This window comes from Arctopsyche grandis, chromosome 11, assembly GCF_051622035.1.
Source record: "Arctopsyche grandis isolate Sample6627 chromosome 11, ASM5162203v2, whole genome shotgun sequence".
NCBI classification, from domain to species: Eukaryota; Metazoa; Arthropoda; class Insecta; order Trichoptera; family Hydropsychidae; genus Arctopsyche; species Arctopsyche grandis.
In genome coordinates, this window is record NC_135365.1 from 4992146 (window position 1) to 5020051 (window position 27906).

Below are 27906 nucleotides of genomic sequence, written 5' to 3' on the forward strand. Positions count from 1 at the left end.
ACATTGTACATATGATACAAGTTATTATTATTATTATCATACAAAGTAAATACATATCAATTAACATCCACAGACGCATTTATGGTCAAATTTGTGAATTTGCAGCATTTTATACAATTCAGCGAAATTTAAGATTGATGTAAACTCGATATTTGTGAGAAGATGGGCAAGGTTGTCAATTTTTTGGAACCGTTTTAATGAAATTCGGATAAATTAGCAAACTCTGATAGGAAAAGATCGATCTGGAGCATAAATCCAAGCCAGAAAAATCCAGTGGAATTTGAACCCGTGACCACTTTGTTATATGATAACCTCTAACTAATCTATCTTGCTGGTTAATTTATAATTTAATAAATCTTTCAATGGTTAGCGTAAATGCTAACGACTGAGAGGTCTCGGGTTTGAGTACTAGTTTGAACTCAATTGAAAATAATCACGCGCTGATTCATGATTCGAAGTATTTCTGAGGTGTTGCTGGTCAGATTTGAATATTTAACCAACAACACATGTAGCTCAATTGTAAGCTTTTAATGCTTTCAAATGAAGGGTCATGAGTTCATTCCCTCGCCCGGTGCTGCTAACCCGACCTTGGATATATGTGACTACAGACATTTATAGAAAAATTCGATAATGCCAATATTTTTCGGAGTGGGTAGCATTAACAACAAATATGAGTTGATTTAAACTCAAATTTGCGAGAGACAGGATAGGATGACAATTTTAGTGAAACCGTTTCAACAATGAAATCAGATAAATAGGCAAACTTTAATGGCAAACGACAGGCTTGGACACATACATATGTATGTGTGTATGTATATTCACTGTATGTATGTATGTATATTCACTGTATGTGTATGTATATCCACTGACGTTATTTCATCATTAGAGCTGCGCCCAAGTGTTTCATTTGCTGATGTTTGTACGGGAGCTGCTAGATGTTTGAAGCCTGATATTAAAACTACGTCTGCAAGTATTAGTGAATCTTCTATGGAAACGGTCGCAGTGACGTCGATGTTTGCCTCTTCTCCTACATCTGCCTGCTCAAATGGTCCTGATAGTCGTGATTCTGTTGTGACTGTGTTGAGGAAGCAGAAGAAGAACTTCTGCTTCCTCTTCCGTTTCGTCTCCATTGGCTCAACCTCCGTTGGCCCAATCAAAACTGCCATTTCTTGTCTCAAAGAAAGTCACGCGCCAAACTGGGAGACCGAAAATTGGTAATTTATTACCAAAATGCACGAGGTCTCAGGACAAAGCTGGCTGCGTTTAATTCAGCCGTTTCTACTACATATTTGTGATGATATGGTAGCACTAACGGAAACATGGTTGACTTCATCATTTTTTGATGCTGAACTTTTTGATTCTTCCTGGAGGCTGCATCGTCGCGATAGAGTAGATCGACGTGGTGGTGGTGTATTATTTGCTTGTCGTGATTGGTTTCGGTCAGTCCGGATGACAAATTTTGAAACTCTATCTGGTGAGGACTTATAGAATTCATAACTTGAAAATCATAATCGAGAAAGAATATTACGAAATACAAAAACCTTGTAAACATAGAATGAATTCAAGACGATAAACGATATATAATAATAATAATTATTATTTTTAGTTGTTTGTGTATATATATATATGTTTTTTTTTTTGTTATGTCTAATTTATTATTTTGTTTCTTGTCTTTTCTGTTATATTTTTGACCATTGTGGCGCATTAGGAATTCCTGTAATGCTACAACGGTCCAAACTTTAAATAAATAAATAAATATTCAAAATTTGGCCAGCAACCCTGAATCAGGGCTCAAACCCGTGACCCGTCAGCTGTTTGAATTATATACTAACCACTAAAAAATCTGACATTTGAGTCATTGAAATTTTAATTTTAATTATATTAGTGTTAAGAATAATATTTATGATTTATTTTCACGAAATTCGTCTACTTTTTATTCAAAAATAGAATTAAACGCATATTATCTTTAAAATATAAGTCTTTAATAGTATTGCTAAATTACATCAAATGAGCTGATCTTCATGTTTGGTATAACTACTTATTTTAGTCAGTCGATTTATGTATGTATGTACATACATACATACATAATGCACACATATAGCATATGAATTTATTAAATATATGTATTACATATTATCTTTAAAATAGTATTGTTAAATTACATAAAACGAGCTGATCTTTATGTTTGGAATAACTATTTATTTTAGTCAGTCGATTTATGTATGTATGTATGTGCATACATACATAATATACACATATAGCATGTAAATTTATTAAATGTATAACATATTATCTTTAAAATATAAGTCTGTAAATAGTATTGTTAAATTACATAAAACGAGCTGATCTTTATGTTTGGAATAACTATTTATTTTAGTCAGTCGATTTATGTATGTATGTATGTGCATACATACATAATACACACATATAGCATATGAATTTATTAAATATATGTATTACATATTATCTTTAAAATATAAGTCTGTAAATATGTAGTATTGTTAAATTACATAAAAACAGCTGATCTTTATGTTTGGAATAACTACTTATTTTAGTTAGTATTTGATTTATTTTAGTCAGTATTTCATTTTATATTTGCTATTTGATCTTTATAAATTGTTCATACACTGTACAGGCAGACAATGTATCCAGTATAATATATGTAAATGGAATTTCAAACATCTACACTGAACGGTTTATTAAAAAAACTTCATAAGATGAAAAATTGCCATCGATAAATTCTCACGATCTAATTTTTTCCATTTTTTTTTTGTTTCAGCAATTCTGAACTCTCTCTGCAAGGAGTTCCTTTCGGTTAACGTTTCCGCAATCCTATATTTGATGAATTATGAACAATACGGACGATCTACAGCTTCCGCACAATACTTCCTTCAGCTGGCTGGATACCTCGGAATTCCTGTAATCGCGTGGAACGCAGACAACTCAGGCCTAGGTATTTATTATACACCGAACGATTCTTTACAAATCGTCGCTGAAATTAAAACCTTTCAACACATTATCATCCCCCATTGTACTACATGAGCATTACTCCATAGGCGAGCGAACGAACGCCAAAATTTAGCTGCAACAGACAATTGATCGATCGCCATTGTTTGGGCTCATATTAACGTCCAGAGTATACGTACATAATACATATGTATCGCCTTATTTTACCTAGCCACGAACAATAACCTTCATCGTTGAGTAGCTAAATAATCCGCTCGTCGATGAATGAAAAGTTATATATTTGTCACACTCAATTCTTTAAACCATTTTTTGTCTACACAGAAAGAAGAGCATCACAATCGACTCTACAACTGCAATTAGCACCTTCGATAGAACATCAAACGGCTGCAATGTTGAGCATTTTAGAACGATACAAATGGCATCAATTCTCAGTAGTTACTTCTCAAATAGCAGGACACGACGATTTCATACAAGCCGTACGAGAAAGAGTCAGCGAAATGCAAGTGAGTATATTGATTTTGATTTTTACCATTCCTATGCTTCGTTATTGATAGTAGGGACAAAAATAAATCATTACTTTTAGTAAGAAATGTATATGAAATATAATGAATGCCATGCATTATATAATATATGTATGTATATGTGAATAATATATACAAGGTTCAAGAGTTCAAAAACTACCCCGATATACAGATATTTTTATATTATACATATAACAGATATTTTTATATTATACATAAAATATGATAAAGCTCTTATTTATCAGAAACGTTAACAGATAATTGAGTATAAACAACTTTGTATTAACAAATCTGTTTCATAAAGGTGAAAGATATCTACATAGAATTACTGATTTAAATCAACGATTTTCAAACGTCGTTCGCAGACTGAAATTTTTCTGCCGGTTACCGAATGAAGCAAAATTCGTGCTCAATGCATTTTCGGAAATGAATACGTGCGTGCATAAACGCCCCAAACACTTTAATTGTATTGATTGTGAAATATAATAATTCTCCTTAATTCACTCAATTCAAGTTATTAAATTAAAAGTTTCTAGGGTATTTTGCCTGTTGACATTTCAATGGATAAAGTTGATGCATGATTTGTACGGCTAAAACTTATAAATTTCGTACTTATTTAATATATAATTTCGAAGGAGACTTTGTATGTATGTATGTGAGTTTTGGTTCTTAGAATCAAATTTAATAAAAAACTAATTAATATTCAAATGAATTTAAATAAAATGTTTACTATTAGATTAGCCATGTGTAGTGGTTTATATTACAAATACTGAGCGAAGCTGGGTAAAACCACTAGTAATATATAAGTTACTTATGTATGTATGTATGTATTTATGTATATATTGCAATAGAAAATGAAAACGGAAAAAAACTGCGATAATAATTTAATTTATTCTACATAATTGTGTAGTTTTGGACTATAATGCCACCCATATACATATGTATCATCAAATTTATGGTACCAAACGATAAATGGAATCAAATAAATTTGAATTTGTGTGACTATTAATTAACATGACCAGTGTATGCAAGTTTGTATGATGTGATAGATTGGATCAAGTATACTTGAAGGTGTGAGGCTATCAATTTATATGACCAGTGTAGTCGAATTTGCTCGATATGATAGATTAGATCAAGTATACTTGAAGGTATTTGGCCGTCATTTGCATGGCCATTGTAGTCAAGTTTGAATGATGCAATAGATTCGATCAAGTATATTTGAAAATGTGTGACTGTTAATAAGTGTAATTTGAAGCCACACACATTCAAGTGTATGTACTTGATCCAATCTATCGTATCATGCAAATTTGAATACACTGGCCATGTAAATTGACGGTCTCACACCTTCTATTGTACTTGATCCAATCGAAGGTGTGAGATCGTCATGAGATTTTAGAGTTTCCAATATTTCTAATAGCCCATCGGCTTGGCCGATTTTTTAAGAAAACAGAAAACAAAGTAATGATTGTTAAAATAAATAAAAATTCAAGCAAAAAAACAACCTAAAATTTTCCATTCAAGTGATGGGTCTTCGTACATCTACATTTAATACCAAAAAGCCGCAGATAAATCGATTTTAATGCTATCCAGGCCTGATGGAGTCGTTGGTAGTAGCTCGGGGTTAGCCTCATAATTCAGTCGGTTCAAGTTTAACTAATGGCAACATTCTTTCCGATGGTAAACGGTCGATTCGAAACGGCTTTAAACTTGTCGCCCACGCACTTAAGGTTTTACTATACCTTGGCAGTTCGCATAATTTAAATAACGATTATCTGCCGATACGATGGCGTCTTTGAGGCAGTAAAGTGTGAGATTTATAGCGTAGAATTAAAGCGATAAAATTTGTTTGAAATATACGTGGAATGAATTTCAAATTTAGTTATATCCATATGTATATGTATGCAAAGATGTGACGAACAAGTTACTGACCCGATAGAGGCGTTGGTTATTGTTACTGTATCTATAAAGTTATATGTATTTGTATAATATGGTACCTTTAGAAGGTAGTTAAAAATGTGTAAAAATAGGGGTGTGATTCTTTGTGATGGAAATTTCGTTCGTTTGTATAGATAGAATCAAATTTGAGCCTCATTTATTATTGTTATATAAAAAGTAATGGCCAATTCCTATTTTCGTCCTAAAAAACAGAAAGGGCACAAATATGATCCTCCAAATATGTTGTTTGTGAAGATAAAACGAGTTGTCGCCTAATATTGAAGCTAACTTTCAATTTGGGTCATAACAGCCGGCCGGAAAAGCGTCCCGAGGCTATATTAAAACAGGAAAAACTATCTCTCTCTGCATTTTCCCCGATACGCCACATTACTTGAGGAATATTTTACGCATGTTACACCAATGATGTGAAAGAAAATCTAAATATTTTTTTTGGTATGAGAGTGCAAATTGATTTAGTTTAAGTTTTCTTTTTAGGACCCACATTTCATATTTCCTTTTAAAAGCCTTGTATTTTACTGCTGAGTATTTTACTGCTGAGTATTTTACTCTATTTTTATTTAATATGAAAGGTTAGTCTTTAAATTAAATGGCTAGTATTTATATTAATCGGCCAGTATCCATTGTTCAGTATAAATAATAAAAGTTGATTATTTATTTTATATTAAATGGACAATATTTAAACATAAATGGTCAGTTTTTATGTTAAATGGTTAGTTTTATTTTGACAAATGGCCAGTATTACTTTTTGATTGGTATAAACCTAAGATTGCTATGACTTGATAGACAATTCTATCCAACAGGCATTACTATTTGTTATGGCAAAGGTACGTGAGATTTCTATATTGTCCATTTTTTGTTTATAATGACATTTAATAATATAATACTGACTATTTTATAATAAAATACTGGCCGAAAACTGATTAAAATAATTACCGAAATTGATTAAAATACTGGCCATTTAATTTTTCGCCCTTTTAAAATGCTCCTGTATTAAGTTTTATTTTTTAAATAGAAATTTTAATTAATGTTAAGTCATATTTTGAGGCTATAAAGTCTTTTCTTTTCTTTTACATACAAAATTCGGTGATTAAAATTCGGAATATGCGCAGTAAAATCTACTTTGTTTGAAATTTTAAATCAAACTTCTAGAGAAATAAAATGAAAACCTATTCAAAACCTATTCTAGAGAAATAAAATGAAAATTTTGCAATGTAAATCTGTGGCAGGGTGTTATTAAGTCGGGAAAATCCCCATTTTAAATATGGTAATTGTTTAATTTATCTATGTGAATCGACAGCACGTTGGAATGTGCAAATCCTGTTCCACTATTTTTTTTTTAAATATCTCTTTTATGTAATGAAAATATTAAAATTCAAATTACTACAACTGAAGTGGATTTTCCTGCTATGCTTAAACGTAAAAATACGTTTGACCTACTTAAGGATTTTTCACTGTTATATCAGAATTGCAGCTCATACATATTATATCATTATCAATATATCTTTTATTTTATGTTATATACATATGTATATAAATCACTTTTGAATTGTTCCAGGACCGTTTCAAGTTCACAATCCTTAACTCAGTGCTGGTAACCAAAGCAGCAGACCTAGTGGAGCTGGTCAGCAGCGAATCTCGAGTTATGCTATTGTATGCGACCAGAGAGGAGGCGATGCACATTTTGGCAGCTGCCAGAGATTTGCACATCACCGGTGAAAACTACATATGGGTAGTTACGCAGAGTGTCATAGAAAATCTGCAGACGCCGAATCAGTTTCCCGTCGGCATGTTGGGTGAGTGACGTTTAAATTTTCATTAAACCTCCGACCGATTGCGATTTTCCGATAATTGAATTGGGGTCCGGCAATTTTCCGAGTGGTTGCCTTCAATCGTATGAATATTTATGAGACCAATCGCTTTAGTATCACCCTGTGTGATTTGTGTGGAGCTCTATCGTTGATATGCCTTTCTTTTTATCGTATCGTACTGTTTTATGTAGAAATGGCCATATACATATGTCCTAGTATATCTATGTACATATATACAGTGTGAACGTGCACTTACACGTGTTAGTTTTCCGAGTGCACTCTATTCTGGACTTGGATTGAGTTCGAAATGCTCTCTCGTGTTTGCTTTCGATTAAAATTTTTTCATATTTTCCGATGGAGCGGTTTTTCCGTGCCGGAATTGCGAGTTGTAATACGAGAAGATATTGGATTACTAATATAAGATCTCTTGCGGAAATGAAAGTACTACGGCTGCATTTTATACAGAATCATTTATTTATATAATTTATTGTACATGTTTATTATTTGATATTATCTCTTACATATTTTTTTTCACTTTATTTCTAAATTAAAAGAGCTTTTTCATCATGAAGGTGAAAGCAGTAAGTAATGTAAATGAAAAAAACACCAAGCTTTTAATCAAAGCTAGTATATACTGCTTGTCAATTTTTCTTTATTAAATATATATTATTTCAACAACCAATATATGTCATCTTCAATCCAGTGAATAATAAGTTGATTGAATATTCATTTTGTTGTAAAAATCATTGAAACAATTGAAAGTTTATTTAATTACGGTCATTGCGTTTTCTAAGTATTATTTTTATGTGATAGATAATGATATTGTAAATGACTTATTTTAATTGGATATGTTCCAACTCAATTTGAAGTCAGACATAGGATGAGTCATAATTACATTTTATTCTGCCATTTTACACAAAAATAACCAACATATGAGATTTTCAAATCGAGTTTTGAAAATCAAAGAGATTGCATTTCTTGACAAAGTTAATAATATCCACTGCAGTGGGATTTTGAGCAAATTAGCTTTTCATGTCGAGCTTACGTATAAAATTTGATCAAAAGATATGAATGTGTTACATATGTACATAGCCTTATATGAGCCGTTATATTTAAAAGTGGCGAAAATCTTATTTTCAGTTCCAAAAACACTATTTCTGTTTGACTTGATTCATAAATTGTTATCAATTATTTTAATTCAATATGTCCGGATTCTCGGCAAAGGAGAATTAACGTATTACAAGCCATCTGTATTTTTAAATATTGTAAAACAAAAAACATTATATTTAATGCTTTGCGAAATATTTCTCGAAAAAGAAAAGAGTGGCTTTACGTCAATTTCAAATATAACCGCTCATTGTATACATGTATTTGGTTAATTAAACTTTAATTATAGCTGCTATGTATGTGTGTACATTTTTTAATAAAAATATATTGCTGTATATTTTATATCCACAGCTCGTCCCAACACACGTATGTAGAATGCGTTGCTCTTTTAATTTGATCAATTCTTTCGGAAAATATTTGCGTACGTCCACGCAAGATATACGCGTAATCAAACAAAAAGACCCATCCCCTGCATGTACCTTGTTTACCCTCGTTTGTATGTTCGGGTCCGTGTGCGGTTTCCATCGTCGAATCTGCGGGACACTTGTTTGCGGTTAATTTAAAGGTCAATTCTGCGTTAAACGCAAAATCAACTCGAAATCGCATTATACGTTTATTCGTATATGAAATTTTTCACCCCCCGCCCCCTTCCTGATTTTTCCGAGCTCGTGGGACTTTGTCGAAAATATGTATGTAGGGCGAAGGGAGGCTGGGGTAAATTAAACTCTAAGTGAATTATGTTTATGTACTGCGAATAATGGTGAAGAAGAAACTGGCAAGGGTGCGAGGTGTACCTTTGACGTTCGCACTTCATTAATGTTTCAGGTGTGCTTAAATAATATAAATAACCGGCTGCCGGTAGATCAGAGACTGTTCTATCTTGAAATATTTATCAGTTGTAATTTGAACAATTGCTTTTATGGAAAATCAATTAATCCTATTTTTGATGCTTTTATTGTATAGTATGAGAAAATTTGTCGGCTATTTACTTTGCGGGCTTATTGAAGCTTATTCACTTGTCGTTTGTCTGTCGTTGGGTGTTTGTTTTGGACTAAAAATGATATTTACGATTCTCCAATGAGAGTCGAATCTTGATTTTATTAAATTAATAGTTCCTGTTTTTGTAAAGTTGAAGGTCACATTTTTTATATGATTAAAAACCATTTTTAAGCATTAAAAATCATCTTTTATAGCTGTTAATACACTTTTAATTATCTTTTCTAACTAAACAAATGTCCATTTTATGTCCTTACCTTACGAAAGACATTATCTTTTTTTTAGTAATACATAATACTGAAACAAATCAGCTTAGCCTCAACACAACATATAAAATTTATATCTTTTGAAAGGCAATTAATGGTGGTTGAAACTGTCTCCATGAATCAAGTCTCCATGTAAAAGACAACCCTAGAGATTCTTCCGGTTTAACTTTACTTTTTCATACAACACATAGCATTTTATATTTAATGAATTTACATTAAATCTGATGCTTTCAACCATACGTTTACATTTTACAACATATGAGCCGTTTTAATGATTGAAAGTGGCATAAGTCCACTTTTCATAATTTCAATAAATATCTCGCAAAACATTAAATATAATGTTTTGCGTTTAAAAATATTTAAAAATACTGGTGGCGTGTAATACGTTTATTGTGCTTTTCCAAGATTCTTGATATATTAAATTAAAAGAAGTGATGAAAATTTGTGAATTAAGTCAAACTTAAGTTTTTGGAAATTGAAATTGGACTTTCAAATATTACAGCTTATATGTAGCACACATGTATGTATAATAATATTTTATTTACATACATATGTTTTGTTACGTTGGCGATTCAGTAAATATTTCTTTATTTTTATTTCATCATAATTCCTACAATGAAATAAAAATATAAGTCCTATCACAAGTTTATAAGAAATAAAAGGGATTTGTTTATTACTGAATCTTTATATAATACTTCTAACAGTAACTTTTAAGTATGACGTGTATGTATTTATATTCGAACATAATATTAATCTTGAACATAATATTGTAACGATGAACTAGAGAGACGCATGTAATTATTAATTAAGAGCTTTCGCTCGCAATGATTGAACTAGATATACTGACTGTGCTGATTGAATTGATGTATTGCCTTGATCTTATATTTTGATCGATTACTATTTGCTCTTTTGACCCGAATGAGAGTACTGCTTATAAAGTCTTATAGTTGTCCAACATTCTTTTTGTTATTCACACGTATGAACGTGTGAACATTCCAATTTATGAGTGTTAGTACTCAGAAAGGGACTGGTACATAACAGTTATTTATTGTCGCCAAACACCACTGAAAAATAAAGTATTTGACAAAAATAATCATAATACAAATTGCCGGAGGTTGTCCGTAGATAAATACTTTTGTAAATTCTCATCTTTATAAGAATTTAGTTTCTTTACATGGGATATTTGCAGGATGTTGTGTCATATAGTATAATGAAATATTTACAAGGGAATAAAATATGTGTTCGTTTTATCCTGAAGACCTACTTTTACATTAATTATATTGAATATACCTACTCATTTATAATGACCATGTTAACCGTATGTTAACCTAAATTAAATGTGAATATTTCGTAATCGCAGAGTAAGATAACGCTTTCTCTCTGAACTAGAATTTATTATAATTTTATCCCGATCGGAATCTTTTATTATAATCGCGTCTCGTGAAACAAGAACCCCTTTATACACAGTGGCTGGGATATTTTTAGACAAAAAGAGAACTGAACCCGATAGCCTGAAACGTTTCGGTCTTTTGTTACGCGGTGCGAAGTAGTAAAAGAAGCAAAAAAAAAAAATAATGCATAAATATTAAGGTACTGTTTGTTATATCTCCTTTTTATTATCTCGTTTTTTTTCGCGTATTTGTTTTTGTCGCACTCGATAGAAAGAAAATAAATGATTCGTTACGTTTGAAGCAACAATGGGTTGAGATACTTGGAAAAAGGGACGCGGTGTTTTATCAAAGTTGGTTTTTTCTTCGCTGTTTTTTTCACTGGGAAACTTTTCTTAGAATCTCGTGTATAATGTTGCCGAAGTAGGGCGATGTTTTTTCACATTTAAAAATTCGAAGTTTGAGTCGGAATTTATTGGAAATTATTTTCAGGCAACTAGGAAAGTATTGTACATGTGAGCCGTTATATTTTAAAGTGGCGGGAGTCCAATTTTCAGTTATAAAAATACTATTTCCCTTTGACTTAATTGAAATTTGTTACCATTTATCTTAATTCGGTATAATATATAGAAAAAGGGACGCGATGTTTCTGGGTATGAATGTTGCGGACTCGTGGAAAAGTATGAAGATTTCAAAAAAACAAATTTTAGAATACCACGTTATTTTTTTATTTTTTTTTTTATTTTATTAATTGAAAAATCAACAGACAGGATGTACAGAGATAGGTATAAAAAAAAACAAAAAGTAAATAAATAATATATGTAACATCCGAGTCCAATAATAGATTTTTACAAAAATGAAAAAGATAAATATAAGGAAAACAAATTAAAAAGTAAAGAATAAAGGCATGACAAAATATGTAGTACATTGCATAATTAAACTATAGTATTAAAATATTTGGAAAAGGTTATAAGATAGAATATAAGAAGAAATTGAAATTTACAAATATAAAAAACAAATGAAAAAGGTAAATACAAAATAAACAAATGAAAAGGAAAAGAATGAAAGCTATAATATGATTAAATAGCACATTACATAACTAAACTAAAGTATAAAAATAATGGAAATATTGGAAAAATAGAATAGGAGAAAAAATGAATCAATCGGTCAAGATTCTCTTGATGTTAGACCTGAATTGATGTAGGGAAATACCAAACAGATCAACCTCATTCAGCTCTCCGTTAAACATACGATAAACGCGCTGCAGATAAAAATATTTTTGGGAATTAGTATTGAAAGGATCAAGTGAAAAGAGTGCAACGCGTCTAGAGTATCGAACTGGGATTCTGAAATTAACCTTATTCAGTAAATCAGAACAATCAAGAAAACCATTTATGAGCTTAAAGAAGAATATAGCATCAGAATGTCGTCGCCTGACAGAAAGATTGTTAAAAGAAAGGATTTTTAAAATGTCGGAAACAGTAGAATGGGTATAGGTAGGAAAAAGGTAGCGTAAGGATTTAATAAATTTAAGTTGAACTTTCTCAATACAATTAATATGGGATAAATAAAAAGGTGACCAGATAATTGAGGCAAATTCAAGGTGAGACCTTACAAAGGAAAAATAAAGTAATTTTAGTACATAAGGATCATTAAAGGGTTTTGTTGAGCGGAGTAGGAATCCAAGAGATTTAAATGCTTTGTTGGTAATAAAAGAAATATGTTCAGAGAAATCTAGTTTATTATTGAGTATTACACCAAGATCCTTAATAGAAGATGACGTGTTAAGGATTGAATGATTTAATTGATATTGATTAGTAATAATTGACTTATTTCTAGTGAAATTTAAAATAGAGCATTTTTCCAGATTAATAAAAAGATCATTATTTAAACAATATATAGAGAATCTATCTAGATCTTCTTGTATCTTATGACAATCGTCTATGGTGTATATAGGTTTGTAAATTTTTAAATCATCAGCGTAAAGAAGTATAAAGGAATGTTTGAAGATGTATGAGATATCATTAATATAGAGTAAAAAGAATAAGGGACCTAAATGCGACCCTTGTGGGACTCCGGAAGGAATATGTCTAAGTGATGATCTAAAACCATTGAGAATTATGATTTGGTGACGATTTAGTATATACGAAGAGATCCAACGAAATAAATTTCCTCGGATTCCGAGGGACCAAAGTTTATTGAGTAAAAGGTTGTGATTGATTTTATCAAAAGCTTTAGAGAAATCCGTATAAACGACGTCTATTTGGATTCGTTTGTCCATATAAGATGTGAGAGTACTAGTGAAATTAAGCAGGTTAGTCTCTACCGATCTCCCCTTAAAAAAACCATGTTGTTCAGGTATAATGTAGTTTTTGAAATTGGAGAAAAGGAAATTATAGATAATTTTTTCAAAGATTTTACTAATGACAGATAGTTTAGATATAGGACGGTAATTCTCAATAAGATTCTTATCACCTTTTTTAAAAATAGGGGTGATGTAAGATAATTTCCAATAGTCAGGAAATTTACCGTTAGACATAGAAAGATTGAAAAGGATTGTTATGGGAAGAGATAATGGGACAGCACATTTAACAAGGAAAAAAGAAGGCAAACCATCACAACCCGCACCAAGATTAACATTGAGAGAGTTGATGTGACTGAGTACAGTAGATAAGTCAAAATGAAAAGTAGATAAGTTACAAGAAGAAGTATCTGTATTAGAGATAGAAAGGTTAATGGTAGAATCACTATTGAAAGTGGATAGGGATATAGCGTGACGACCCATCGTGTTGATTAGACGCAGGGAAACGGGGAGCGGGGTAGCGAGGTAGTGAGGGGGGTGTGGAACATCTGATATGTGCTCCTGATATTGAGCAACTGACTTGGGACGGGTGACGTCAGTGTCAGATGCGCTGCGCAAAATCATATAGACATGCACACATCCACAAAGACACACACACACATTCATTCGTCATATTGACGTGGGTGAACGGTGCATTAATACGCCCGCTTATAAGTAACCTTACATTATATTTATATATTACATATAACTTTAATCGTGTATTAATTCCATTCTGAAACCACCCGTTGAAATCAACGGGCACAACACTAATTTTTAAATATTGTTAAATGCTAAATATTATATGTATAATATTTAATGTTTGGATATGGAATTTTCACCACTTAAATATAACGGCTCATTTGATTTTGATTTTTAAATTATTTTTATTATTACTAAATAATTAGGCTTTTCTCAGAATCGGTACGGGGAGACCCAATGTCGTGGAAATACATATCCGAATACGTGACTATACAACAGGTAAACAGATTAGACGTCCTGAGAGATCGACCCTTTATAAGGCGGTACGTAGGGGATATCATGTCATTCTGGACTTAGCACTGCCAGTGCGTGTATCTCCCTAATCATCAATAAATGCTGTGATACGACTGTTGGCCTTTTACTTGGATCCTCCACCCACCCCTACGCAACAGTATTATATTATTCTAATGTTAATGTACAGCATAATAGAATAAAAGAGCTCAAAAACCTATTAATAACCTACATATATTATAGTTATAACAACAATAAACTAATAATAATAATTGGATTAAAATTAAGCTAATAAGAAATAAATTAAGTAAGTTATTAGAAAAAAATATAATATAATTAAAATTCACAATCCCAAGTATCAATTAACAACAATGTTAAACATCAAAAATCAAACAATATATGCACATGGAGACATCCTTTCGAAGACACGCGAAGATATATTGCGATATTTACATCACTAATATAACTTTAATATACTTTAAAATCCAATATTACCATTTGTACCAAGTTTGATTTTTGATTTTTAAATGCTTTTTTATTATTACGAAATTATTTTCACAATACATCTTATATCTATTTTAATAGCTACTGATCTACTGATCATTTTCTATTTTACAATTTTAATCTAATTTTGTTAGTAATCAAAGTATTATATTATTCTAATGTATATTATAATAATAGGAAAATAGCTCAAAAACCTATTTACAATTCTTATAAATGCTCATAATACATTTAATACATAATATTAATTAAAAACTCTCTAAAGTCAATGACCTTAAGCTGATTGTGTTTAGGTAATCTGTGCTTATATCTGAAGGGTATAGACATTTTGTTGTAAACACCGAGAGTCTTCACAAGTGTGTTAGTATGGTTTTATAACGGCTCATATATCGAAGGACTTCTATACAAAAACACCGGGCGATGCCGAGCAGTTGTGTTTTTCCGTTGTGAAAATTTGATAATATTATAAATATATTACAAACCTGGCACCAGGATGTTCTGTGTAAACAAACTTTAACACGCCCGAGCAATGCCTGGTTATTCATCAAGTGTTCTATATGTTGTACATTAAACAATTTACCCAGAAGCGGGAAAGTCGATAATTTGGAAATGGGAATGGAAGGGAAAGAGGGCGAAAAGGGTGAAAATTTTCATACACTTTGAAGCATGTGCCTCATTTAATTACAAGGGTGTTTTAATTTGTTTCGAAGGTCACATTTTCGCATTGTCGTTAGGGGTGACTTTCGGCTCGCATAATCGCAGGGTCGCAAGTGCTGGTCCGAGCTTTGCCATGCGCACCGGAAGCGAGTCCGGTTTCCGGTGAGGGTGCGACCGGACTTTTCCGGCTACAAAGGACCTCAATTCCGACGTGCCGAATGTTTGCCGAACGAAATTAGACAATCATTTTCGCAACTCGTCCACGATATTTCGCAATCAGCGTCGGGCCGCGTATTGAAATTCAAATTGGATGGAAAAATCGCGAGGAAAATGTCTGTGGGAGGAAAAAGATTTCGCGAGTGATTCCGATGCGTGATATAAATATGTATGTACCTTTTTTATATTTATATGAACGTATTTTTGAGATCTAGCGTGTTTTCAAATTCAAGCGCTTGAATTAGTTATGTTGTACTATGGGTGCAAATCGAGACGAAATATAATATATGTACATATATTCAGGATTAAATTATATTTTAGTGGCGCCGTCGCCAAAATAGCTTACGCCGTCGCGTAAGCCAAAATAGCTTGACAAGTAATACAAATATTGAAATCAGGTCTAATGTATAAGAAAAATCCTATAGAACACAGCAATGATAAAACAAGAATCGTTTATTAATATTGAAAGTATATTTTTGAATTTATTCACAAATTATTGAAACTTGAATAACAAAAATTGACATATTACAAATAATTATATGTTGTAAACAAATGTGAGCACGAAAATAAATACAATAACAAACAATATGAATATTTTAAACGGGTCTACTGTATTAGAAAAATCAAATATAATACAGTAATGATAAAATAAGAATCGCTTGTGAATATTGAAAGTACACTTTTGAATTTATTCACAAATTATTGAAACTGGAATAACAAGAATAGACATATTACATATAATGATATGTCCTAAGCAAATGTAAGCAAGAAAATAAATACAAAAACAAAGAATATGAATATTTTAAACAGGTCTAATGTATAAGAAAAGTCAAATAGAATACAGTAATGATAAAATAAGAATCGTTTATTAATTTTTAAAGTGCACTTTTGAATTTATTCAGAAGTTATTGAAACTTGAATAACAAGAATATAATTTAAAATAATATCGAAGGATCAGCACAAATTCAAAAGTACACTTTCAAAATTGGTAGAAGTAGTTTATTTTATTTTTTTTATTTATTTGTTAATTAATTTAAAAATCAACAGACAGGATGTACATAGATATGTATATACTATATATGTATAAGATATATATTATTTTATCATTACTGTGTTCTATCGAACTTTTCTTTTCGATAGAAATCTTTCGATCTTTCATTATACCTGTTTTAAATATTTGTTATTCTTATTTTTGTATTTATTTTATTACAAGATTTTGTCACCGCGCTATTTTGGTTTGCGCGAATTTGTCGCTGCGCGGTTTTTTCGGGACACCTATTTAAATTATATGTATATTAAATATGATTTCTTCATTGTATATAGAAAAATAATAAGGCAATGTTATACGTACTGCTACTTTTACTCATATCATATTTAGGGAAAAATTACCATAGGTTGTATAAATATTTGTTTTATTTGCGATATCATTTCAAGATCGTATTAAAATTCTCACTAAAATTTTAAGGCACCAAATTAAATAGTCGGTATTTTTCAATAAAAGGGCAGTTACTTTAAGGAAAACTTTGTGATAATAGTGTACTATATATGTACATATATAGATAAGAATGAGCTGTCAGTAGAACGCTTATTGTTTTTTTAAAATGGAAAATAGTCGAGCTTCTTGTGTTCGCTAATATAACTGACTGGTGATCTATTTAATGACCAAATCAAACGAAGTAATTGAGCAAATAAATACAGGAAAAAATTAATATTTTATTTAAAATTTGTATTTTATTTAAAATTGTACATACATATTAATAAACAAAATTAAGTTATCGTGAGAAAATTCAACATCGAGATTTTAACTGATTTGTATTCAGCATCTATCATTGACAATGTTTTAATCTGTTTATGCCTTAAAAAACGTCTGTGTATTTTTACAATACCTCCTTTACGTTTCACTTGGCTTTCGTGTTAGTGGTCATTTTTATCTCTTATCCGATCGTTTTCATACTTTGCCATATTGCTCATTTTGGTCATCAATTTAAGTAAATGGAGCCTCCGCCATTACGATGGTGCAAATATATCGTGTAAGACGCGTTTGTAATTTGCCCGCCGACATTCTATTTGACGTTTACGGTTGACGTTTGTTTGTTAGTTTTAAACATAGATGGCGATATTAAAAAAATTATTGGTGTTTTTATTCAAAATAATAATTTTATATACAAATTATAGAAGAGGTATGTTTTTAAAATACTTTTTTTCTTATTAAGTTTTTTTATTACTTTATCTATTTACGTAGTAACAATAGATGAAGTTTTGTGATCATTTTTGTTGTATGCAAGTTTTCAGTCAAAATGTAACATGTACAAATTTTAATCTTATTGCAAAACCACAAAGAATATAAACGTTGTGAGAAGTATAATAATTTTAATTTTAAATATGTACGTATACAAGATTTTTTGAAATTTAAAATATCGCTTGAAACTCCACGAAATAATAAAATGATTGATTTGTATTTTTAAACCAATTCTAGTGGAGCAGTTTCTCGTCCATGTATAATACATACATATATAAATTATATAAATTTGGACTTTGAATTTTCGATGGTGACAAGTAGCCTCGTCTAAACTTTCACACCATACAAAATAAATTTATGCACCATTAATGACTTATTAAAGAAATTTATTACACGGCGAAAAATAAGACGGAGGCACCGAGTAAATATAATTTAATACCGGTCGTTTCGCATTACGTGTGAAACTTAACTCTGCGTTGACGTTTTTGCGTTGTGCAAACGCAATTATCTCCATTTTGTACTAACAAGATTCCGATTTATACACGCGTCTCTCTATTTACATTGCTCTCTTCACCAGCTTCCCTTGATTATTGCCTCATACTCTTTTCACCTATCCATGTTGTGTACGCCGCCTTTGAAATAAATGCCTTTGAAACGAGCTACAAACGAGCGGCCTGCAAATATCGAATATAAAATTTCATTGTGTCGTCGGTACTTGGAAGAGATTCCAATTTTGTCATGTGCGATGTATGGAAAAGATTGAATAAAAATCTCGATGGGATAAACAACAAGAAACCAATTATAAACGTATATCATATTGCAAAAAGATTGAAAGTGGGTCACTGACATGTGTAAGTCTCGTAAGCATAAATGCTCGATATTTATATAAATAATATTTAGTCAATACTTGACATGACGTCTAGGATTCGGTTGTTGATATTTGGATGGCTTAAAGTTGGAAAAAGAAAACCTTCAAAGGCTTTTCAAAACTTATCGTTAGAAAATTTGGCAAGTACATATTTGTTAGAAACTACATATGCAATTTCATAGCAGACAAATTTCTGAGCATTTTTGCATTTCAGTCTTTCGATTCCAATCGAAAACTGGTCTAAGTTAGTCTACCCAGATATATTATGTGAATCAAATGTGTTTTTGTATGAATAAATATATAAAAATGTAAACAACTATTTTTATATATGTAGGTAAACATTATCCAGAACTTTTCGGAATATCTGGGCACTTCCGGGTTTCGTCTGAAGTATAGAGGAACTTCAAGACCTACGGTTTTAAAATAGGACTTTTTGTTACTCAAATTCAATAGTTCTACATATATAAACCCCGATAAAAATCGTAAAATTGCATTGCAGAATAATCGCCAGGATATTTATGTATGAGAACTCTTTAATTAATTAATTCATTTAGGATTTTAATAAGGTTTTAATGTTAATTGGAAATTCTGGATGGTCAAAATGCTAATTTTTATATATAGTATATTTATGTTTGTATGTATATAGCAAAAAATTATGAAACTTTTATCAGGCTTATATTAGAATACTCTTTTATTATATAGAATCGTCATTTTGAAAAATATGTCATATAAATGTATTGAAACAAAGGAGAATAACTAAAACACCTTTCGAACTTAAATTACTTTCTTACAATGGACAGGTCACTCTCTCAGACTCCTAAAGGAAAAATGGACAAATTGATAAAGATTCCTTCTTTTCAAACAGAGTGGTTGAAGTTTGAAATACTCTTCCCAAGAATGTAGTTAATACTTTTAATAAAAAACTAGATATCATTCTTAAACTCAAAAGGATTTTTAATATTCTTCTTTGTAATAAGGTTTTTATTACCAAATAGGTTTTTTTAGTTATCATTTTACTTATTTTTGTTTTATTTCTTTGTATTTTCATTAATTTTCTAATTTTTATTATTTTTATCTTGAATATTTTATTTCTTTTGTTATTAATGTATAAGTTAAGCCCAATGGGTCTAGCGGCTTTTCCGCCAAGTATGCTAAATAAAATATTTTTATTAATCGCTCTGTAATCTGGCAATAAGTCATTTTTTAAAATTTTTTAACATTAATTTAAATTTGTTTGTAAGAATTTTAATACATCGATAAACTGATAAACATATATGTATATATAGATTGTCTTTGAAAAGACAATCTATTAAAATGCGATTATTTAATATGTAAATTGATTGTAATATGAATTAAATATTATAAAATGTAGTGTATTTATGTATATAAATATGTATGTTCATTGTAATATGCGCGAGACGTGCTATAAAAATTTGCGTGTTTTCCTCTAATTTTCATCTGAATTCAATTCTGACGCAAGTTCCGCACAGAAGCTTTTCTTTTGAACTTTTTTTTCCGCGTTGGGTTTTACGCGTGCGTCACATATCAAACCTTTTTATATTCAGCTCTTGAACGCTCTTTTCTCGGTATTTTTTTTTTTACTCCAAGGCTAGCTTTTGTGCTTTGACGGGGTCGTTAAATATATACGTATGTACGTCTTAGTCTTTCCTTTATTTTTATTTTCAGGAAACTTTTTGTTTCGGATGAACGTCAACAGAATCAAAAGATTTGTCCGGATTTGTTGCATCGTGGTCTTCGCGACAATACGACGTTCGAAAGTCGTGCTCGAAATCCTCTATGACCTCTTTGAAATCCACCAGAAATACTAATATCAAGCTTTCACCAGTATGATCCTTACAAAAATGCGGACGTTTTATTCAAATGGCGATAAAATGACCTTTTCTCTATTCGCTTTCGAAATTGCAAGGATATCGTATCACAACTGGTACTTTTGCTCACTAAAGTAGTTTGGTCTTGGGTAATCTCATTTACTTTTCAACGTGATGCTTTCAATTACTATATGTATGTAATAATTCAAAGCATTACTCACACAGATAAAAACTTGCGTACTATAAGGGATAGTAAGTTAAAAGGATAATTACGTTTAAAAAGTAAAAAACTCACATTTAGGCCTGTAAACAAGTTACTACCATTTTTTCTGTCAACTAGTAAGTGATCTGTCAAGAGTTAAGGTTTATTTTACAATACAATATTACCTACATATCTGGTAATCTTACATAATTTCGTTACTGTCTTTTAAGTACTTCGAATAAATATTGATCACACATTATTATTATTATTGAAAAACATATTAAATGTATCAAATGTATTTATATATACTAACAAAATTTATAACAGGCTTTTTATTCGCTTCATGCTGTTAATTCAGTGATATTGTCCGTCAAAAAGTTGTGATCTGATTTTGAACCACTTCCACTTTTTAGATCGCTTTGATGTTTCAACAATATACGGGGGGTTATTTAACATTGAAGTAAGCTTTATGTCACTGAAATAAAGCTAGAGGAGTTTAATCATTAACGAACTCATAAAAAATTACAACAGAATCTCGTGTTACATCGGAGCGATGACAGGTAGCTATACACACGTATCTTTCTGCCATCTCTTTGCAACTCATAAAAAAGTGGTAAAGTCACTTTTTGACTCGCATATCATATGAAATTAATAGATTAAATAAAGTTTGTAAATAAAATAGAACATATTTGTAAAACTCGTGTCCCAACTATTGAAGCTATCACTTTTACATAGCTGTTAAAACTCGTCTGAAATCTGATCTAATCGCACTACTTTTCGGTCACTGAGAGCTTATTAACTTTACTCCAAAACTATGTATGTCTACAGAATTGTCTTTGGTAGGATCTGTAGCCACAAAAAAGTAGTAGGAAAGACTTGCCTGTGCTCAAAATTTTACATAAATCCCCCCTTTTATGAATCAATAAGAATTTTATTTACATATCTAGGATATTTATTAAAAAAAAAAGATTATTGAATACTTTTAAAAATGATTTACGGGAAATATCCTTGCTTGCAATGTATGATTTATTTCATATACATATTTGGAAAATATGAAAGCGTTTTTGTATTAGTGTTACATTTTGAAATATGCATGTTCAATTTCCTTGCCGCATGTCTTTTTATATATTGTTTTTATTTTATTTTATTGTTATTTCAATTGAAAATTTACAGACTGCTCATAAGCAATGATTGTACTAATATATGTAATATGAATGTGATATTTTCCACCTTAGTGAGCGTAAATTGTCGGAAATTACTCTAACCCATTTATCTGGTAGTCTGCGCTCATCATTGTTTTCATGATTGATTGTGATTTATGAGTGAAATTTTGATTAACTCTCTTCCATTTGGGCCTTACAGGGATGTTTTGTATTTGTAGTTGTTTCTTACATATTTATCGAAACTGGCTGTAGGTGCAAGGCATTCCTTATGCTTTATTTTTTATTTGATATTTTTACTTTATCTGTTATTATTAAATGCAATTTTTATGTTTATGTATGGATGTATTTATTTTTATGTTCAAATGTATTTTTTTTATGTATAATTGATGAGTATATTTTTTTCGTTATTTATTAATTTATGTTTAATTGTTATTTTGTTTTTTTTTGGTTATATTTTTTGACCATTGTGGCGCTTTAGGAATTTCTGTTGTGCCACAATGGTCTGTTTACAATAAAATAAATAAATAAATGTAATACAAGCAATTAATACAATGCGAATTCATACAAACATCATCCACAGTGTCATCTATGGAGACATTTTTGCAGCATTTTTATTATATAAATTGGCAAACCTCAAGATGCTGTATAACTTGCGATTTACAAGAGAGATTGGAAAGAAGACGATAATTTACAGGAAACGTTTTAATTAAAATCAGAAAAATTGACATACTCTGATAGGAAACGATCGATCCGGAGTCAAAAACCAAGTTCTGGCCAACAGCACTAATGGGTATCGAACCGTGAGCACTGTGCTTGAAAGCATAATATTATTACCACTAGTCCACGCATATACATATGTATATGATATGAAAGGCTTATACGGTTAAATATGAATGTGATATGTATGCTTTGAGTGAAAATTCCGTCGTCGACCATTTTCATCTTCGTTTCGGACTTGTTCTTACTTGACTTGACACCCGAGCACTTCAAAAGCTTCTTCGTCTCACAAACTAGTAGTCGATTGATGATTGAAGGTGGGAACCCGACGGCAATCAAATTATGTTCATCAAGCATGAAAGGCTTTCACTCACGGTTCATCAATCACGAGGGGTCAACACGACCCTCTATAGAAAGTTCGTGTAAGTCGCACACCAGACACGATTCTCGTTTGAGCAAAAATTCAATTTAAAATAAACGCAATGGAAATCAAACTTCGACAGGCCATCGGTTTTCCTCTAGTATATAAACTATGAGGATAATTAAATTGTAAACATGCGAGTGATTTGGAGTATTGTTATTAATACAGTAATGCAGCGGTTTCCAAACTTTATGCTACTACGCCTCCCTAAAAAAAAATTTTTTTTCCGCGCCTCCCTACCTTTTATTTTTTAATAGATATAATAATATAGACACGTTTTAAATAATAAACCTTTATTTAAAAATAAAATACTGAACTCTACAATAGACAGAATAATAAAAAGGTTTTGCTATAATTTATACGAACACGTACATATATTTATTATTATATTAAATTACTAATTAAACTACATCTAACACATCAAAATTGAATGCGAAGGATGTTGTTGTTTATTGGCACAAAGTTTATCAAATCTTGGGGGCAATATGGAGAGTGCCACTCGTAACTCCTTTTCGACTATTAACCTGGCTCGATATTTGGTTTTCATTGCAGCTAGTGCCGAAAAGCCCGTTTCGCATAAATAAGACGTTACGAACGGTAGCAGCACTTGCATTTCTTTGCAATACAAAGATTCATACTCTCCACTAAGATTCATCCAAAATTTAATTACGGTTTCATTTTGAAACTTTTGTTTTAGTGAGCTATCGCATGATAATTCTATCAATTTTTATTTTTCGATGGTTGTCAGCTTGAATTCGTCTTCTTCATTGTAGTTAAATGGATTCTGTATCCACAAAAACTTTGAGAAATCAAGGTCTTTGAAATAATTGGAAAAATGCAGCACTAAAACATCCAAGTGGTCGGTAAAAATATTTTTACTTGCTTCAATATTGGCTGTGGCCCAGAAATCTTTGGAAAGTGAAAACCTATCCAACCCATTCTTTTGTAAATTTGATTTCCATAACTTTAATTTTTTAATGAAAGCTTTTCTTTGTCTTTTTGAACAAGTGGGCGTATTTGTGATCCCTGCATTGAATTATTTAAACCGCTCAATTTTCCAAAAATTTCAACCAAATAGGCAAGTTTAACAATAAAATTATCGTTCGTCCACAAATGTGCCTCTTCATGATGGTTTTCTTCGAAAAAGGTTGCTATTTCTTCTTTGAGTTCAAACACCCTTTAGAATCATTTTTGCACGAGATAGCCAGCGAACTTCACAATAATACAAAAGTGAGGTCTAATTGGCTTCCATATCAGCACACAGCTTTGCAAACAGCTTTGCTCTCAAAGGACTATTCTTAATGTAGTTTATAATTTTTATAACTTTTGTAAAAATGCTGTTCAGTTCTTCGCTCATATTTTTTGACAATAGAGCTGCTCTGAGAATCATACAGTGTGTCCAGATAGCATGTGGTGCTTTCTTTTTGATCAATGCTTTAAGACCTGCTTTGTGTCCGGACATTGAGTGAGCTCCGTCGGTACACAGTCCAATTATTATTTTATGTCGTTCACAACGCAATTATTTCACTTTAAGTCGTTTTCTTCAACAAAACTGTCTATTATATTAAAAATTTCAATGGATGTGGTCTTCCCACGTATGTGTTTGCAAAATAATATATCTTCTAATATATTATTATCCGCGACATATCGAACATATGCAATTAAATGGGCATCTTTAGCTAAAACAGAGCGTTTGCAAAGGCGCAATTTTTTAAATCTTCTTCTCCGGATAATTTTTTATAGGAATTAAATGTATATATAAAAATGAAAGAAAAATAAAAATTAGCATTCATGCATTGAATTTTTACTGTTAAGCTACGATATGAAGTTTTATTTATTTGTAGATATTATGGTATGAAAATCATTTTTTTATTAAAAAGTTTTGGCGCCTCCCCTGGCAATAGTCCGCGCCTCCCAGTTTGGAAACCGCTGCAGTAATGTATGTTTTTATTATACGATAAATTAAATGTGTTTAAATTCATGGATTTGCTTTTTACTGAATGCACTTTATCACTGTTATGTGTGAATATACATACATATGTATGCATTTGAAAGTATGATAATAATTTTTTATTAGTATGATATCACATATTAGCCAGCAGTGTGGCTTAATGGTAGCGTGTATGTTAAGCATCAAATGATCAGTGTGTTCGATCCGCCATACTGCTGGTTAGATTTGGAGGTATTTGTGACTCCAAATCAATCGTTTCTTATCAGAGTTTGCCAATTTTATCTGATCATCGTTGAAGCGGTTCCTCAAAATTGGCAAAAAATCAACTTTCCTGTTGTCACAAATCTTCTGTATTTAGTGTGTGTACTATTGATGTATAGTACACATAGATGGGCCCTGACGTGTGATTTTGGTCGGAGATCTTGTCTTCACTAACTGAGGGGTGCGGGGGGTTTAACTAGCGGGGAAGTTGGGAAAAAAAACCTACTAAGAGAAACTGTGCATGCGCCATGTATTTTGCATGCGCCAAAAGGGAGATCAGTATAAGACGTGAGGGCGGATCTAGTGTATTATACATCAACGATGTGTACAATTTGTAAAAATTATGTACAAATCCATAGATGTCTTAATGGATTAATTCTGTAATTAATTAATTAATTAATTGTTTTTTCGTGTTCTTCAGCTTCTGGAAATACAGTGATTTACATATGTAATAATAAAATGCTGCATTGTTTGTAATTAATTGTCCAGGAAGGCGCATTGGGGTCTTCCTGTCAAGCTTTCCTGGTATACATATATCTATGTAAAAATCAATATTGATTGACTTGCCATACGGTTTATTGCGTCTACTAGTCAGTTTATTAATTTACCTGTATGATAAAAAAACATTAAAGGATTTCATAATAAGCATCGTATGGTAATTCAACCATAGAAAATGTGTAGTTTTTTTTAATGCGAATAAAAATGAAAACCGAGGAAAAATCCATTGAAACGCGTGTTTGTACTCATTGTTTTTTAAACGTAAAGGTAAACCATTTCAACTCGAAATGCTGCAAATATGACGTATTCGTTGAACGCAAACTTTATGTTTCATATGCATTTTTATTTCGAAAATTCATTAAATTGTGTGCGGTTTTTGTGAAATATAATCACGTATTCTATTTCTGAAACAGTTGATTTTCTGGAACAAGATCCATTCTCTCGGAGAAACTTTCCATAATGTTCAACGAATTTTACAGGATAACTGAAAATGTTTGGTACTGAACTAAAGGTACAAACGTCACAATCTGTATAGACTCCGTATGTTCGGAATCGAAAACTTTCAGTTTGTGAAAGTATCTAAATATATACATATGTATTATAAATAAAATGTCTCATTATAATAATACAAGACGAAAACTTACAAAACAAACTTGCTTTCAAAGAGACGTTGTATTGAATTTGACCTTTCTTTATTTGTCTTCTATATATGTATGTTAAATATACTTCGATATGTTGTAGGATATTTTAATATAATGTACATATATCTCTTTTGAGTTAAATTTAATCCCTATGCGATATTTATTTTGATTATTTTTTTAATAGTAAAGTGTGTTTTAACACCTTACCGCTCACGCGTATATGCATATACCGAAAATAAATAAAGAACTTCTTAGTTAAATAAATCATTTTAAATTTTTAAAGTATTTTACATTATATACGATATATAATGTTATACTTTACAATATATTTTATATTTATTTATTTATTTAACATACTTGGGAGAGGCGGCAAATCCGATAGACCCAAGTATAGACATAGTTATTAATTTTAGTTTAATTTTTTGTTACATTTTAATCATCAATTTTCTATTATATATCTCAGCTGGTACCAACTACCGTTATATGATAGTTGAAGTGTATTTTTAGTTGTACTTTATTTCGACTTCTTGGAATGTATTCCGTATAACCCACGTAAATTGATTCATATGACGAATTACATTCCAACTCTTCAAAATATCAACTATTAATGCATTTTTGAATTCGAAAGCATCCGTAAAACAATCAGAGCTGTCAAAACTCAATTGTTATATTACAACTGGCGCACATTGTATTTGCGCTTGTAGAGATAAAATTGAACAGTTTAATTGAATTCGAATATGATTGACTTAAAGCGCCAATTGTAATATATTACAATTGAAAATACACTTTGACTGTAACAGAAAATTTTCAATATCTCGTTTTTATAATTTAGTTTTGTGTCAATTTAAAATCTCGCTATTCATTATTGAATCACGCTATTTGAAAGACCATTGAATTTACAATTTAAATTGTAGAATAATTCTGACACATTTTGCAGTTTTTACTCCGCTTGCATAAATATTTTCTTGAGAGATTAATAACATTTTTAAAAACGTATTTAAGCTGTAGCTTATTTTCACTTCGTTGCTAATTGAGATGAATACTTATTAAATGACTTGTTTTTATATAATGCGGCTTCATTTAAAACGTGGAAAGCACTTTTCTCACGGTTCATTGGAATCTTAACAGCCATTTAAATTGAAAAATATATTATTTTTAAAGTATACTTCAAATTCTTCTACAAAATAGAAACCTGTTGAAATATACAATAGTTTATTATTACAAATAGATGTTATAGAATCAGTCTACAAATTTTTTATAGTAAAATTTCGATTTCTTTTTCTGAAGTCGCACATAAAATCGCACTAACAGTTTGATGGCATCGTTAATTGATACTGAATCCGTCACTAGCACGTCGTAAGGATCGTACACACATCTCAAAGTCTCATAAAATATCGAATAA

The 27906-nt window shown here is 30.9% G+C and overlaps 2 protein-coding genes across 3 annotated transcripts in view; both read left to right on the forward strand.

Moving 5' to 3' along the window:
• The window catches only part of Nmdar2 (glutamate ionotropic receptor NMDA type subunit 2), a 251063-nt gene that overhangs the window by 102416 nt on the left and 120741 nt on the right, over positions 1-27906 (forward strand). For both annotated transcript variants that reach the window (XM_077441568.1, XM_077441565.1), the window contains exons 2-4: positions 2780-2953; positions 3289-3470; positions 7000-7237. In XM_077441568.1, coding sequence (XP_077297694.1) covers positions 2780-2953; positions 3289-3470; positions 7000-7237 — 594 coding nt within the window. The remainder of the gene's footprint in view (positions 1-2779; positions 2954-3288; positions 3471-6999; positions 7238-27906) is intronic.
• LOC143919204 (uncharacterized) overlaps positions 1-27906 on the forward strand; it is a 740296-nt gene that overhangs the window by 95344 nt on the left and 617046 nt on the right. The window lies entirely within an intron of this gene.